The 16,905-nt window shown below is 32.7% G+C and overlaps 1 protein-coding gene across 11 annotated transcripts in view; it reads right to left on the reverse strand.

Moving 5' to 3' along the window:
• The window catches only part of Ahi1 (Abelson helper integration site 1), a 179,432-nt gene that overhangs the window by 123,391 nt on the left and 39,136 nt on the right, over positions 1-16,905 (reverse strand). For 10 of the 11 annotated variants that reach the window (XR_007345822.1, XR_007345823.1, XM_048798685.1 and 7 more), the window contains 5 exons: positions 15,328-15,460; positions 12,510-12,633; positions 8,102-8,331; positions 6,046-6,152; positions 2,715-2,833 (listed from right to left, as the gene is read on the reverse strand). Coding sequence is in view for 9 of the 11 variants with exons in the window: in XM_048798685.1 (XP_048654642.1) it covers positions 2,715-2,833; positions 6,046-6,152; positions 8,102-8,331; positions 12,510-12,633; positions 15,328-15,460 (713 nt within the window). In the remaining 2 variants the exon portion in view is untranslated. Of the gene's footprint in view, positions 1-2,714; positions 2,834-6,045; positions 6,153-8,101; positions 8,332-12,509; positions 12,634-15,199; positions 15,219-15,327; positions 15,461-16,905 lie in introns of those variants that run through there. The other variant, XM_048798721.1, reaches the window with a different exon arrangement.

Below are 16,905 nucleotides of genomic sequence, written 5' to 3' on the forward strand. Positions count from 1 at the left end.
TGCCATTTCTTAAAAATTTACTCCCAGTATTCCTTGTCAAGAAACCTCTACTCATATGGACTACCTCCTCTGCCTTGAACACACATGATTCCACTTCTGAACTTGATTTCATGCTTTCTATCCTACTGAAACACTTCCATCTTATCTAAATTCTGTCCATCCTTCAAGATTCAGCTCAAATCTCCTCTAAATAGAACCTTTAACAGAAGACTATATCATAGTTATCAGCTTTATTGTTGCCATGAAAAATATAATTTTTATTATATACTTATATTCATTAAATATAATGTGTGAATATATATACACATTTATACATGTGTATAGTGTATATGTATTGAGTGTGTGTGTATGTGTGTGTGTGTGTGTATATATATATATATATAAAATCTATCTTGAGTGCTTGCTATTTAATGCCAGGCATGACATGAAAAAAGAACAAACAAATTCCAATCTGTGAAAGTCTCATATTTTAGTCTGACTAAATATTTTTGTTTCATTTTGGAGGTGTGCAATTAGATTATTAATTCTTCATGGACTAATCCTTTTATCATTGTCTCAAATCCATGCCAGGATCTTGAACTAGTCTATGTAAACAGTGAAGGTTAATGATCAGCACTAAAAAGATAACTGCAGAATCAAACTAATATATTAATCTTACCAATTAATATCACCACGTTTTTCTAAATACAATAAGGAAATCTAATAAAATAGCTTTCTCTCATTTGTTTTACAGAACCATGGAGACAAAAGCATACTAAAATCCCAGGCATTTTCCCAGAACTCTGCTCTGTCTTTTCTATTTAAAAAAATTTCCCTTCATTTAGGAAACAAAAAAACAAAGAAACCTAGCGTGGTGGTGCACACCTATAATCCCAGACACTTGGGAGACTAAAGCAGGAGGATTGCAAATTCAAGGCTAGCCTCAGCAACTTAGTGAAACTCTGTCTCAAAATTTAAAAGGGCTAGGATATAGTTCAGTGGTAAATGCCCCTGGGCTCAATCCCATTACCCCCAACTTCCTGTTATACACAAGAAAGAAACAAAACAAACAACAACCTATTAACCAAAAGTCATCTCCTTCAGTTATATACCAATATTATGCTTATAGCAGTTTCAAAGAGATAAAAGATACGCTCTCATTGTTGAAGGTAGAAGTTTCTGTTTTTAATGGTGAAGATAGAAAGCAGTGGACTACATTTTAGCCCCAGAGCTGTTCTCATTTGGGGCTGGATAATTCTGTGTGTCAGGGGCAGTTTCTTATGAGCCATAGGATGCTTAGCAGCATCTCTGATCTTAACCTAACAGATACATAAAAAATGTCTCCAAATGAAAAGATAGCCTCTTCAATAAATGTACCAAGAAAACTGGAAATCCATACGTAATAAAGTGAAATTAGACCCCTATCTCTCACCCTGCACAAAACTCAACTCAAAGTAGATCAAGGACCTAGGCATTAGACCAAAGGCCCTGTGCCTACTAGAAAAAAAAAAAGTAGGCTCAAGTCTCTACCATTTGGTTTAGGAACAGAATTCTCAGCAAGACTCCTAAAGTGCAAGAAGTTGAATCAATAAATGGGATGGATGGCTTCAAACTAAAAAGCTTCTTCACAGCAAAGGAAACAATCAAGAACATGAACAGAGAGTCTACAGAATGGAAGAACATTTTTGCCACCTACATCACAGATGCATAATTAATCTCCAGGACATATAAAGACTTAACATCAAAAAAGCAAATAACCCAATCAATAAATGAGCAAAGGAACTAAACAGATACTTCACAGAAGAAGAAATACGAATGATCAACAAATACATGAAAAATTGTTCACACTAGTAATTAGAGAAATGCAAATTAAAACTACATTGAGATTCCGTCTTACTCCAGTAAGAATGGCAATTATCAAGAATACAAGTAACAATAAATGTTGGGGAGGATGTGGGAAAAAGGATACACTTATACAATGGTGGTGGGACTGAAAATTGGTGCAACCATTACGGAAAGCAGTGTGGAGATTCCTCAGAAAACTTGGAATGTAACCACCATTTGGATCCAGTTATCCCACTCCACGGTGTATACCCAAAGGACTTAAAATCAGCATACAATAGTGATGTGGACACATCAATGTTCTTAGCAAAATTCACAATAGCTAAGCTATGGAACCAACCTAGGTGCCCTTAATAGATGAATGATGAAGAAATGTGGTACATATACACAATGGAATATTACTCAGCCATAAAGAAGAATGAAGTAATGGCATTTGCTGGTAAATGGATGGAACTTCAGACTATCATGCTAAGGGAAATAGGCTAATCCCAAAAAACCAAAGGCTGAATGTTCTCTCTGATATGTGGATGCTGACTCACAATAGGCNATGGGGAGAAGGGGGGGAGGGGGATGGGAATGGAAAAGACAGTAGGATGAATTGGACATAATTTTCTTATGTTCATATATGAATACACAACCAGCGTAACTCCACATAACGTACAACCAGAAGAATGAGAAGTTGTATATACAACATGTTAAAATACATTCTACTGTCATGTACAACTAAAAAGAACAACAACAACAAAAAAGAAACAAAATGTCTCCAGGCACTGTCAGATATCCCGAGGGGGCAAAACTGCCTAGTTAAGAACCATTGCTGCATTTTATAAATATAAACTAACTTATTAATTATCCTACGAGTACTCATCTTGTTGATACTAAAATATACTTACATTCGGAGATCCATAATTCTCAAAGTGCTGTCTTTGGTATGAATTAATAAACGTTTTCCATTGGGATGAACCTCCAAATAACTTATTGGAATCCCCTTAAATTCAGTTTCCTTAATTTCCTAAAATGAATTAAAAAATCATAAACTATGGAGCCTGAAAAGTAGAAAATTAATTTAAAAACATCACTTGCAATTCCACTATATACAATACTGTAAAACTGTTAGCAAAAAGATTCCCAGCAACTGCAGTTTAGGACTGAAAACGAAGCTGACAAATCTTATTTTTTGTAATATGCAATACTGCATTTAATTAGTATGTGTTTTTGTATATTGTTCATTTTCAGTCCCAAACAAAAGGCACATTCATCATACACATCTTCTGACACTGCATTTTTAGTTTAACATCATATAAGAAAGCTTCCAATTTTTATAAATTCAAACCTAAATGCAGAATTAACTTTTCAGTTTCCAGTCCAATCTCATACTTCTCATATACTTCTACTAGTCTTGAAAAATCATAAGTTACAGACATGTCATTCTGAAATCATTTAATTTAGATTATAACTTTAGGTAGGGTTTTGGGAATTTGGAGATACAGTTATTTGATGCAGCTAAAGAAGATATTAAATAATGATGTCAGGAAAGATACCTGCCTATACCAGCCTTGCCCAAGAAGAATTACTATTATCTTACTCTGTATGTTAAAATCAACTCATAATGGATAGAAAATCTAAATTAACACCAAAAACTATAAAATTCATACAAGAGAACATAGGGGAAAAGTTTCTGAATATTGGTCTTGGTAATGAGTTTTTGAGTATTACATCCAAACCTCAGGCCACAAAACCAAAAAAATCAATAAATGAGATGACATTAAACAGGTTTTGAACCACAAAGTAAACAGTCAACAAAACGAAATGGTGGCCTACAGATTGGGAAAAATATTATGCGTAAACCATGTGTCTAATAAGAGGCCAATACCCAAAATTTATAAAGACTCTTACAACTTAGTAATGGAAAAACAAGTAACCTGAGTAAAAGATGGGCAGAAGATCAAAACAGACATTTATCTCCACAGAAGACATAAAAATGGCCAACAGGAATAAGAAATGAGGCTCAACATCATTAATCATTCAAGGAAATATAAATTAAAACCATTATGTGATAACACTTCAGACCTGCCAGAATGGTTATCAAAAAGTTAAAAGTTAAGGATGTGGAGAAAAGAGAACTGTTCTACACTGCTGTTGGGAAAGTAGAGTCCATATGGAAAAGATTATGGAGGTTTCCAAAGAAATTGAAATGAGAACTACCATATGACCCAGCAGTCCCTCTTCTAGGCACTTAAGGGAAATAAAATCATCATCTTATAAAGATAGCTGCACTCCCATTCCCATGTTCACACCAGAAACTATAAATATTCATAGAACAGAAATAGAGGAAAAACCTCTGAATATTAGTCTTGGTAATGAGTTTATGGGTATTACATCCAAAACTTAAGCCACAAAAACAAAGATAATAAATGGGTATTGTTCACAATGGCCAGCATATGGACAGAGTCTGTGTCCAGCCATGGATAAACTGTGATATATACCTATAAACACACACACACACACACACACACACAGAATGGGGGTGGGGCTATTATTTATCCCTAAAAAAGAATACGTTCTTTCCATTTCCTACAATGTGGATGAGCCTGGAGGATACTATACTAAGTAAAATAAGTCAAACAAAGAAAGAAAAATATTGCAAAAATTTTTTGCATGATCTCACTTATGTGTGCAATGTTAAAAAATAAAAAATTCAAATAAAGAGGTTATTGGAGGCTGCAAGGGTAGAAGAAATGTAAAGATGTAGGTCAGAGGATACATCATAGAATGAACATATCTAGAGAGTTAATGTATAACATGAGAACTACAGGTAGTAAAATTGTATTGAATGAAAGATTCATGCTAAAGGGGTAGATTCCAATTGGTCATCATAAAAATAACAATAAAGACAAACTATGCCACATGATGGATTTGTTAATTTTTCACAATGGTAACCTTTTTACTGTATGCATGTATTTTCCTAATATCATATATACCTTAAATATACACAATAAAATTAATTTTTTAAAAATCAAAAGAATATTATCAAAGGTTATTCTTTTTTAGCTTACCAGACAAAAGAATTGCAAATGAATATTACTTTGGCTAAAGTCCAAAAAATCAAAGAAAAGTCTCTTAACCTTCAGGCAGAACTCTAAATTAGCCACCTTCTCCCTTATTGCTTTTCATTCCCTTCATTTAAGAGTGTCTCTGGACTTCTTCAGCACTGGTCATGGTGGGCTTCACTGAGCTACAGTTCTAGTATTAGCTGCTGAGCCCCTGCTACCACTGTTTGTCACTAAGACCTGCAGCCAGCTATTTTTTTAAAGTCATAGACAACAATGAAACACACCACAGATGAGGATTTCAGTGAGTTAAACTACATCAAATTTGAGGAGAGAGAGCACTGGTGGGGAATTGAGCAACTGGAACAGGAACAAAAGTGACAAATAAAAAATAAAACTGCAGAACAAGTGTTAGGTACAAATTTGAGAAAGTTGCTACCAGATTTAATGCCTGTAGTGTCTGGTGATTTCCTCCATATTTTTCTTTGATTACATTCATATTCAAACTAAAAAAGCCCTTGCTTTGAAGAGTATTATGACTGGCTAAGAGTATGTGCAACAGTATATGAATGCTTCATGGCTAAGGGACAGATGATTGTAACTTAGCATTCACCACACTGCTGGTGAACTACAGACAAGGATATAATCACTGTCTCTCCAGTTTGTCATATGGCATTTTCCACTAAAAAGACATTCTAGCTCACTTCTTAAGTTTTTTATTTTTTCTTTACTTTTTACTTATTTTAAAAATTTCTGGTCTTTTTCATTTATTTAATTTATTTATTATTTTAGTCTTTATTTAAATATGTTATATATGATGGCAGAATGTGGGCTAGGATGCAGTTGAGTAGTATAGTGCTTGCCTGGTATGCGAGAGATTGTAGAATCAAGACCCAGAACTACACATGTGCGCTTATGTGTGTGTGTGTGTGTGTGCGCGCACACACACACACACACACACACAAAGTCCTGGCCCAAATGAAAATATTCACTATGTTGTCATCAATTAGTCATCAGGAAGATGTGACAGTTAATGATAACTGACTTTTTAGGGACTGAGAAAGAGCTGCTGTTTTAGAAAGAATATCTATATGTCCTATCTCAAGGTCATGTGGTTGAATATTTTTCCCAATTTCTTTAATTACATTCCAAATTACAAAATATGATTTCATACCTTATCTATAGTCCAGTGGCGCACTGAATGTTGCAAATCATTAACTTTGACGTAAGTATTCCAAACAACAATCACCCCTGTGCAGTCTCCTGAATACATGTGATGGCCTATTTTAAAACAACAACAACAACAAAAAACCCAAACTCAGCTATGAATATTGCAAGAGTTAAAAACAAAAGCTATGAAGTCTAGGGAGAGGAAACCACAACCCAGTGGAACAATCAAAGAACTGGAGTGCCATTAAAAGGCATGTTAGTTTCAAAAAGCAAAATAACTTCCAATCTAATTCCAATTATCTTTAAGTGAATTTTTCATTCTTTTAAATTATTTGTGAATACTTATTTCCGTTTCTCCCTTACCTGAATTTTAACACAGCAAATAAGCATTTCAGTGTTTGGGTATACAGCTCATACTCTAAAGCCAGATTAATTGAATTATTCAACCAGCACCTCTACTCCTAATCTTTGTTAACCTATATAATCTGCTTTATAGGCTTAGAAAAGCATAATACCTAAAACCCACTGAAAACTCAATAAATGAACAGAGATGAATAAAATAATAAATAACAAATGTTAATAGTTTAACCTCAATTCTTTAGCATTAAGTCATCTTAAAGTTGAATAGGATTTTAAGCATCAAGTTCAGGAATCTCTTATACACCATTACTAATAGAAGGGTGTTTGCTAATTGTAAATTTATTATTTTTATAAAATAGCTAGCTTATTCAACTGGTGAATTGCTCTATGTGTTAGAATGCTCTTTTTAATTCTGAGCAAAGAAAAATCTGACTTCTGTAGCTTTGGCCTCAATTCTACCTATTAGAGAGACATTTTTCACATTTGCATATCTTATGGCTAAATATTTTTTTAATTATCTCTTTTATAACCTGAGCTACTTCTGACAATTTTTCAAGACACTTTTCTTCTCATGGCCTTTCATGTATATGTTCCAAATTTACTGACATCCTTATAGATGAACATTATTATTACAGATACATATCATCATTTTGATCTGAATCCCATTTTAATTAATGAATGCTATAGCTTACATAGCTAGTGTCTGAAATAATGTATAAAGTGAGTAATTAATAGACATAATAAAATTCTTTAAGAAAAATAACTTATATTTTATATCTTTAAAATATCATCTACATTATTCATATGCTAGGAGAAACCTTTAAATGATTATAATTTTCCCTTTTATATGTGTGTGTACTTGATATGATTTGGATATGCCCCCAAAACTCAAGTATTGAAGGCTTGGTCCCCAGGGGAGCCATATTCAGAGGCAGGGCTTCAGGGAAGTGATTGGATCATGAAAGGCTTTGACTCCATCAGAGGATTAACCCACTGATAGCTAAACGGCAGAAACTGTAGGCAGTGGGACAGTTAGAAGAAACAGGTTACTGGGAGATGTGCCCTGGGATGGTATTACTTGTCCTCAGTCCCTTCCTCTCCCTCTCTGCTTCCCCACTGCCCTACTGTGAACATCTTTGCTCTACCACACTCTTCTACCTTGATATTCTGCCTTACCTCAGGCTGAAAACAATGAAGCAGACAACCATGGACTAAAATCTCTGTAAGCCAAAATAAATCTTTGTTCTTCCAAATTCTTTTTTGAGTTATTTGATCAGTGATGAAAAGCTGAGAAACACTTACTATTTAAATAATCCTGTTGCTCATTTAACATATATACTTACATTCTTTTGAGATTTTCCCCCCACATCTCCCTAATTTTGGATCCTTTAACTTAAAAGGTCCTTAAAGACAACTTACTAAGAATAATCATCACCAATCCAAGTAAATACATTAGGAAAATTTGATACACAACTATTGAGAGTAGATATCAAATGAATCTGTTGAGAAATTTAATAATTTTAAAAATATAAACAAAACTCCCTCAGTGTCAAACCTACATGTAACCTATACCTAAATATTCACAAATAATCATCAATACATAAAATCCCCCAAGCTTAAATAAGCTTATCAGTAAAATGAAAATTAAAATCAGTTCTTCATTCAATTAGCCCTCCTTGTGAACATATTCTCTGACATACCTTCAGCATCAAAACAGAGAGAGTTGATAAAACTCTTGTGAGCATCAAATTGTCTAACCAATATGGCAGAATCTTCTCTCATATCAACTTTCCATATCCGTATCATAGAATCATAGCAACCTGTCACCACCAGCTCTCTTACAGCTGGATGAAATTTAGCCGTGTAAACAAAAGAAGGATGAGGTAAAACTCTGAAAGTATTTGTATTGTTTATTTCATTTTTCCATATCCTGTAAAAATAGAAAAGTTATATATTGTTTCTGAAAGGCATTTAACAGTTTATCTAAATGCTAATAGAGAATAAGCCTTAAATAAGTAATTAACAATGACCAAGGTAAAGCAACATTTATAGCAATAAAAAAATATGACCATGTATTTGATGGCTGAAAAATTTCACACTTAGCCATTTCTTATTCTCAAGCATAATATATCTATTAATTATAACCTATAGGGTAAAATTAAAAACTGTATTTTTATTTGGATATATCTCTATATTTTTAAAATCTACCTATTTTCGATATTATTTAAACCACATTGAATAGTTGGTAAAATATTGTTTTTAGTACAATGTATTTTTAAAAATATGGAGAGAAACTTAAATGATTGGCCATTTATGTTGTATATATTGCTTCTGGAAAATGCTTACTAGTGCTGGTTTAGAGAACAGGATTGACTATTGATTTTTACATCTGTAATTTCAAAAAAATTGATTATGTAGATAATAAACATGAAGATCCCAAAGACTTAAAAGCTGTGTTGAAATTACTCTGAATTCTTGAGCAAAATAAAAATAATATCAAAGATTCTGATAAGCTATGCTACACTGGGCACTCTTTCTGTGTTCAACCCTCTCAGTATTTCTTCCTCTAAATAATGGCTGATTTTATACAAAACTTAATATTATTATTGTCTTGATCAAAGAGTGAATCAAAGGGTTAAACTGTTTTGTTAGGTATTTTACATTTCTGTGATGTGTAAAACTAGGCAAAATCTAGCAACAAAAAAGGAGTTACATGAATGTGGAATAGTGAATTTTGAAAATATGTTTGGTTAAGTTATTAGAATTAGAATTTTTTTTAAATTTAAATTTAAATAATTCAAAATGTTTTGAATTATTGCATAAGAATTAAAGCAAATTAAGTCTTTTATAAAACTGTAAATAAAAGAAAAATATAGTTGACTATTTAAAAATAACATTCTATGAATTTTCTCAGCAGCTGCTTAAAATATGGAATATGCTCTTCAATTACTAAGAATCCAAACTATTGATGAAATAACATGTTTCAAATGAAAATAAAGCACGTGTCACTACATAAACATTTTTACCACAGTAAAAATTTCAATAAACATGCTACATGAAATAGGATGCCTACTAAAAGAACAAAATTGCTAACTTGCTAAAATAGTTAAAAGAAAAAATCTTAATTGCTTGTTAATAAATCTTAGTGGCATTATTTGAAATATTATAAAACAGGCAGAAATGAAACAAACTTATCTTTAAAACAGCTCCATGCAATTAAAGTAGATACAATATTTTTAAAATAAAAATGAAGCATTTTGTATAAAACCTGATCAGTTACCAGTGGTGGTTTTTACAGAATACAAGATCAAAAGACATATATTAATGGGTTTGGAGGAAATCAGGGTGCTCATAGAGAACAAGGAAACACAAATCTGTAAGGAGTGGGTGAGCCATACACAAAAATAATTATATTTGGGGATGAAAAAAAACATACCAAAGACCAAAGTTAAAACAGTATTGGAGGGCTGGGGCTGTAGCTCAGTGGCAGAGCACTTGCCTAGCATGCATGAGGCACTGGGTTCGATCCTCAGCACCACATAAAAATAAAAAAACAAAATAAAAGGCATTCTATCCATCTACAACTACAAAAAAAAAAAAAAGCAGTATTGTAAGGTACACTAAATGGGCCTATTGGAGAGCCATTCCTCAGATTGTATTAGGAACTGTTGATGTGAAAACACACACACACACACACACACACACACACACACACACACTATTCTACAAATGGCTAAAGAAGAGGATTTAGACTAAAGGCATATGGCAGAAAGCTAGTCAGTGAGAAAATGTTACTCAGGAGACATTAGCGATAACATAAATATGTTCTCTTCAGGAAAAGAGAAGAAGACATGGGCAGTAATTACATTTGCCACTTCTGATTATTAGGAATCCTAATTCTCTTCTTTTTAACTTTAGCTTATTCCTTGCAAATATCCTTTATTTCTTTCAAAAACCTCCTTGTCCTTGCTCTCCCTTCATTCAGTTAATGATTTCACAATATTTTTACAATGTAGAGTCTAAATAAAGCTACATAAAGAATAACATACTTCTCTATAATGTATTGTATGTTGTGTGGGGAAACCCAGGACAGTTTCAAGAAAATTTGGGCTGAATTTTTAAATGACAACCACAATTCACTATGGCTCATAAAAGGCACTTAATTTTTTGTTGAATGATGGAATTAGGCAAAAAGGGTAAGAGAGGGGCATTTAAGTATAGGAGGAATAAGTCTAAGGTAAAATGGCATGAGATGACAAAGAAGATATGCTAAGGGTATTTCCAAAGATTGTGTGGGTCAGGCAAAGGGTATCTGGCAAGTGCATAGAGAAGAATGTAAGAACAATCAATGAGGGATATGTCTTTATGCCGTGGTAAGGAATTAGAACATTTCCCAAAGGCAATGGGTATTCAAAGACTTTTTAAAGTCAAAGTATTATGAAAGATGGTTTTAGAAAGATTAGATTTTAGCACAGCAGAGGCAGAAGAGCTAGAGATTGAATGCTAGGAAAGTGAAATACCGACATAAGAAGAGATACTAGGGCTTGAAATAAGGCAAATGCATCAACAACAGAAAGGATGTGACAGAATTTTGAGTCTTTGAAGAGGGAGAACTGGCAGACTTCAGTGCTTGTTAGATGTGGACAGAAATGGTGGGAATGGAATAGATGAGCACAGTTTGAAAAGACAAACTCAAAAAAAAAAAAGGTGGGAGACAGAGACATTAGCACATAAGAGACTCAAAGCTGGGGAAGGGAAGAGAAATTGCGATATACATACAAAACAGATAAAGATGGGTGCATTTATAGATATTAGGGGGGAAACCAGAAGGAAATAAAGAAAGTTCATGTCTAAGTTTGACAGCAAACTGAAGGTAGTCATCTAACAAAAACTGGAATACTGTAATTTAGTATAGAGAACTTGAAGACTGTGATTTAGAGAACTTGATGCACAGTGAGCTTTGGATCTGCTACCAGAGGAATGGGAAAAGGAGCTGAATAAAAATAAGAATAAAGATTGCTCAGTAGGGACAAGAGCTCAGGTGACTAAGACTCACCAATCTACAAACAATCCTCAACAGAGCTATGCATTTTCCTTTAGTATTACTGACATCAGACCTAATGGCTGTCCCTGAGAATACTGTTCCTGATCAGTTCCTGAGCATATTGGTAAAGGGGGAGTAAGAAAGTAGGTTCCCAGCTAAACAAAGAGGGAAATTAATTGTCACGAACTGTCATCTTTTTCATTTACATATAAACTAAACAATGATAAAAATCATTATCAATTAGACATTTTATATAGAAAAGAAGAGTAAGATCAATAGAAAAAGGGGCCCAGAGGCTACAAGTCACATGCTAAGTTAAAAGGAAGCAAAAAATGTAAATGAGAGTGAAGTCATAATGGATTTTAAAATGCTAAGTGTCACACTAAACTATAGAGAGAACGTGTCCACCTAATAGTTGTTGGAACCAAATTAAATGATGTATATAAAAGCATTTTGAAAAATTACCTAATAGCATTTTTAGAACACAAAGTCAAATAAGCATCTAAAAACAGTATAATTAAAACTTTAAAATTTAGCTTTTTTAAAAAAAATTATTGATACTACTAAATTGAAAAGGGACAATTTAAGAAGATATTGAAAATGCAAATAATTAACAATCTACAAAACTCTTTAAAACATAAACCACATACTTATTTATTCCCTCTACGTCACTAAGTAATGAGCTCTATTGGGTTCTAGCCCCTGAATCCAGCCATGGCTGAAGATTAAAGATGGAATCTCTGACATCAGAAGAAAAATTTCAAGTGTATAATAACCTCATCTCAAGCTATTAATCAAAGAGTTTACTTAATGATCATTTCAAGATGGTTAGGACCAGAAATCCTACATACTATATAAATAAATATATTTAAGAAGAATTCTTTCAAGGAAGAAGTTTATGACTACTTATTTAATCAGTCAGTCTACATGATGCATATTTATGACAGTCCCTTCATTGGTAAAAACAAAACAGAAGCATAAGTGTAGTTGCATGACTTCATCTTCTCTTAGCTTTCCTCCATGGCAAAGAGCATGCAAAATCAGAACTTGCTGAGTATACTAACCTGGCAGTGCCATCAGATGATGAAGTAAGAATATATCGATCATCTGTTGACCAGCAAAGGTCATAAATGATATTGAGGTGGCCACACAATTCTCTCATGAAACGTCCAGAAGGAATTTCATATACTAATAAAAATATTTAGAAATTAATAGGCTTCCAGATAGAGGATATTTAATTCAATGTTACCTAAATACACAATTCATAATAATTTAGACATATGTTAAAAACTGTGTAAGAAAAATACAACCAAAGACATGCAGTACAAACAAAATTTTACAATCTATTTAAAAATAGTTTTTCATTACCTTTAGATATAAGAATTTACACATAAAATTTTATAATATGCTAAAATAATATAATAGAATATATTATTAATCATTTTAATCTCTCAAAGCAACCCCGAAGTATCTTTGATAATTAATTGATCAGTCTTATAATAAATAACATTTACATTGCAATTTACTTCAAATAGTCTATAATATGGGGCTTCACAAATAAGGTTTTATTTATTCTACGTGAAAAAGAACTAAATGCTGACCCATATTGTAATTATTTATAGTAATAAGAAATTTAAACTGTTATTGTCAGAAAAAAATTCTAATGTATAGACACTATGGCTGACCTGAAGAGGGCTGCACCAGTAAAAAGTGAAGGCTAAGGCAGAGTTTTAAATTGTCTTCCAAAACACTGAAAGCATATTCCAACACATACACACAGCTTCCTGGCCAAGGACATCAGATCTATCCACTCATAGTTATTTTTAAAAAAACTCTGCCTGACCTATAAGCTGACCACTAACCTGAGTAGAGACTACAATGTTAATACATGACAAAGAATAAAGACTTTACAGAATTAGTCCAGGAAAGTCACTAAACAAATAGCAATAATAGCAAATCCTGGTTTGGATGAGAGGAAATAGGAAGAGGAATATGATTCCCAGAGCTGCTGTACTACTTTTTTAATTTAAATATCCAGTTTTCAGCTCAAAATTATGATACACAGAAAAACAAACAGGAAAGTATGGCTCATACACAGGAGGAAAAAAAGCAGTCAATAAAAACTATCCATACAGAAACTGAAGAAAAAAAAAAGAAATTGAAGAAGCCCAGAGGTTGGTCTTTTTCAACAAAAACATAATATTATAAATATGTTCAAAAATCTGAAGAAAACCATGTCTAAAGATGTAAAGTCTAACAATGATTTCTCATCAAAAAAGACTGTATCAGTAAAGAAACGGAAATAATAAAAAAGAATAAGGCAGAAATTTTAGGGTTGAAATGTACAACTGCTAAAAGGGTTCAACAGCAGCTCTGAACTGATGGAAGAATTACTAAACAACATCAGGTCACTTGAGATTATTCTGTCTGAAGAACAAAAAGAAAAAGAATTTAAGGGGCTGAGGTAGTGGCTCAGCGGTAGAGCACTCGCCTATCATGTGTGAGGCCCGGTTCGATCCTCAGCACCACATAAAAATGAATAAATAAAATAAAAACACTGTGTTCAACTACAACTAAAAAATAAATATTTTTTAAAAAAGACTTTAAAAAAATAAATGAATAAGTCTCAAGAGACCTGTGGGACACTACTAGTTCTACCAACACAGGTACAAGGAGTGTCCCAGAAGAAGAAAGAGAGGGGCAAACAGAACACTGGAATGACTGAATACTTAGCATATTTGTAAAAAACAGTAATCCATACATTTAACAAGCTAAAATGATGGCCAGATTTGGACACATCATAATAGTTCAAAATCAAAAAGTCATCCTCTGTTTTAAGATTTAAGCAATACACATAGCACTTTTAACAAGTAATTTAAGCATAAAGTAACAAGTCTATCACAAAAAATTTACAACATATAAACCAGAATGAAAATAATTCTTTCACTATCCCCCCCAAAAGAAAAAATATATTATTAATATCTTAGAGCATATTTCCCAAGAATCTTTTTCTACTATACATAGGTTTCTTGGTGAATTTTAAAATAGCACAGTGGTAATTGAATTACATAAATAATTTTGTATTTTAAAAATCTATTATTATTGCAATGGGAAGGAATAGTCATTCAAAAAATGCCAATAGAATCAATTCTGACTAAATCAACCAAGGCATAACAAACTACATGAAGCTAAGTGAAGTTCAACATGATCTGGGGGTTAAGGCAGAGAAGGTTAATGCCATGAGGAGCTGCTTTCTTCCTCCTGAGGAGAGCTGGCTTTCAAGAGCGAGTTATAAATACGGGACTATTTAACACAGAATTCTAAATCTAGAACAGTATGATAATGCTCACGTAAAAAAAAAAAAAATCTCTAAAGCTACAGAAAATAATTTTTCTTGGCCTCTCTGTTGACTTCCCTGTTTTAATAACAAGTTTTTATCTGGGTACTGCTAAGCCAATTACTAGCATTCTAGTACACAAGTTTGTGAGTTTTTATAATTCAAATAACCACCTTTATCAACTAACCATATTGGACTAAAATCTCCCATGAGAATTATTAATCCCTTAAATTTCTAAATTTCTGTACTTAAAGTAGAAAATGTTTACAAAAATTCTTCTGCATGTTTAAAAAAAATAATAGCTTTCATTTCAGAATTTTCACTATATTTGAAAAAAATATAAAAGTTATAACAGTTTTAAAAGTTATACAAGTTATAAAAATACAAAAGTTATAAAAGTATAAAAGAACTGTTTACCTGAAGAAATCTGTTTAATTTACTGGTATTGGGGATTACTCGCATTAAGATTTCAATGAGTTCTAAAAACTAAACAATGTCCACCACACAGACTACAATCAGATTAAACAGGTAGGATCATTTCTCACATATAATTGGATATCCATCCCGGCTGGCACAGGCTGCTGCTAATATTCTTCCATTGTGGGAGAAATCAAGACAAAAACATCCTCGCTCTCCTGCATTCAGTGAGAAGAGGTGCTTGTTTGGGATACGGCAAGCCTAAAATACATACATTTAAAATTCATGTTAGTAAACATTAAAAATACAAACTCTAGTTGTTAAATTTAAATTATTATAATGTCTTTTCTTAATAAAAAGGGAAAAGCAAGTAGGTAGAATAATGAAAAACCATAGTAAATTACTTACTAACCAGAGAATTGGTTCTCCATAAAATTAAGTGAAATTGTTCTTCACGTCTAACTAGTTTTTAATTCATACAAAATATGAATAGAAACATTTCAATATCTGATACTCTAAAGCTGTCACTACAACATTGCTTTTATACATGCACAGAAAAGAATATATGTCACCTTATTTTGAACAGCAACTAATAAGTCACTTTTGCTAATGTGACAAATTTGTTTTTAAAACTACATATGACCTAGTTTAAGCCCAGAGTATACAAATATTCGTTTTCTTTTTCTCTCTTAAAATAATTATCCTCTGTGACTGTTTCTAAAATATACCATAATTCCCTGCCCACCTATTTGTGATTTGCTTTCTGAGGTTTTGGGTTAGTAACAGCAACTGGGGTCTGAAAATAATAAATGGAAAATTCCAGAAATAAAAAATTCATAAGTTTTAAATTTGGTACCATTCTAAGTACTGTGATGAAATAGCATCGTCCTGCTCCACCCTATCTAGAACATGAATCACCTCTTCATCCTGCATATCTATGTGACATAGATATCAACAGATGTAAGTAGATACCAATATGCTACCTATCACTGAATAGCCTTCTTAGTTATCAGATCAACTATCATATCTCAGTGCTTATCTTCAGGTACCCCTTATTTTAATCAATAATGGCTCCAAAGAACCCAAGTATTGGCAATTCAAATATACTATCATATCTCAGTGCTTACCTTCAAGTACCCCTTATTTTAATCAATAATGGCTCCAAAGAACCCAAGTATTGGCAATTCAAATATGCCAAAGAGAAGCCTTGAAATAATTCCTTTAAATGAAGAGGTGAAGGTTCTAGATTTATTATAGAAAAGAAATCATATACTGAAGATGCCAAGATCTATAATAAGTTTTTATCTGTGAAATTATGAAGAAAAAAAATTGTGGTAATTTTGTGTCATACCTCAAACTGCATGTTATAGCTCCAGTGAGTGATAAGTGCTTAGTTAAAATGGAAAAGGCACTGAATTTGGAGGTTGAAGACATGAACAGAAAAGGTGTTCCAACTGACAGCAACATCAGAAAACATTGAGCCTATACAAAAATTTAGCGAAGGATCCCCTGAAATGAGTGACACCAAGCCATTTATTGCAAGGAAGGGAGTTTACAGATTCTCATTTATAAATTAAACTTTAAAACAGTTATGTATAAATAGAGGAACAGATAACCTATGGAGGGTTTAGTACTATCTCTGGTCTTAAAATGCATTTATTGGATACTCAGAGTAATTAATCATACCCTATTGGTCTCTCATTCAT

This window comes from Marmota marmota, unplaced genomic scaffold, assembly GCF_001458135.2.
Source record: "Marmota marmota marmota unplaced genomic scaffold, marMar, whole genome shotgun sequence".
Lineage (NCBI taxonomy): Eukaryota > Metazoa > Chordata > Mammalia > Rodentia > Sciuridae > Marmota > Marmota marmota.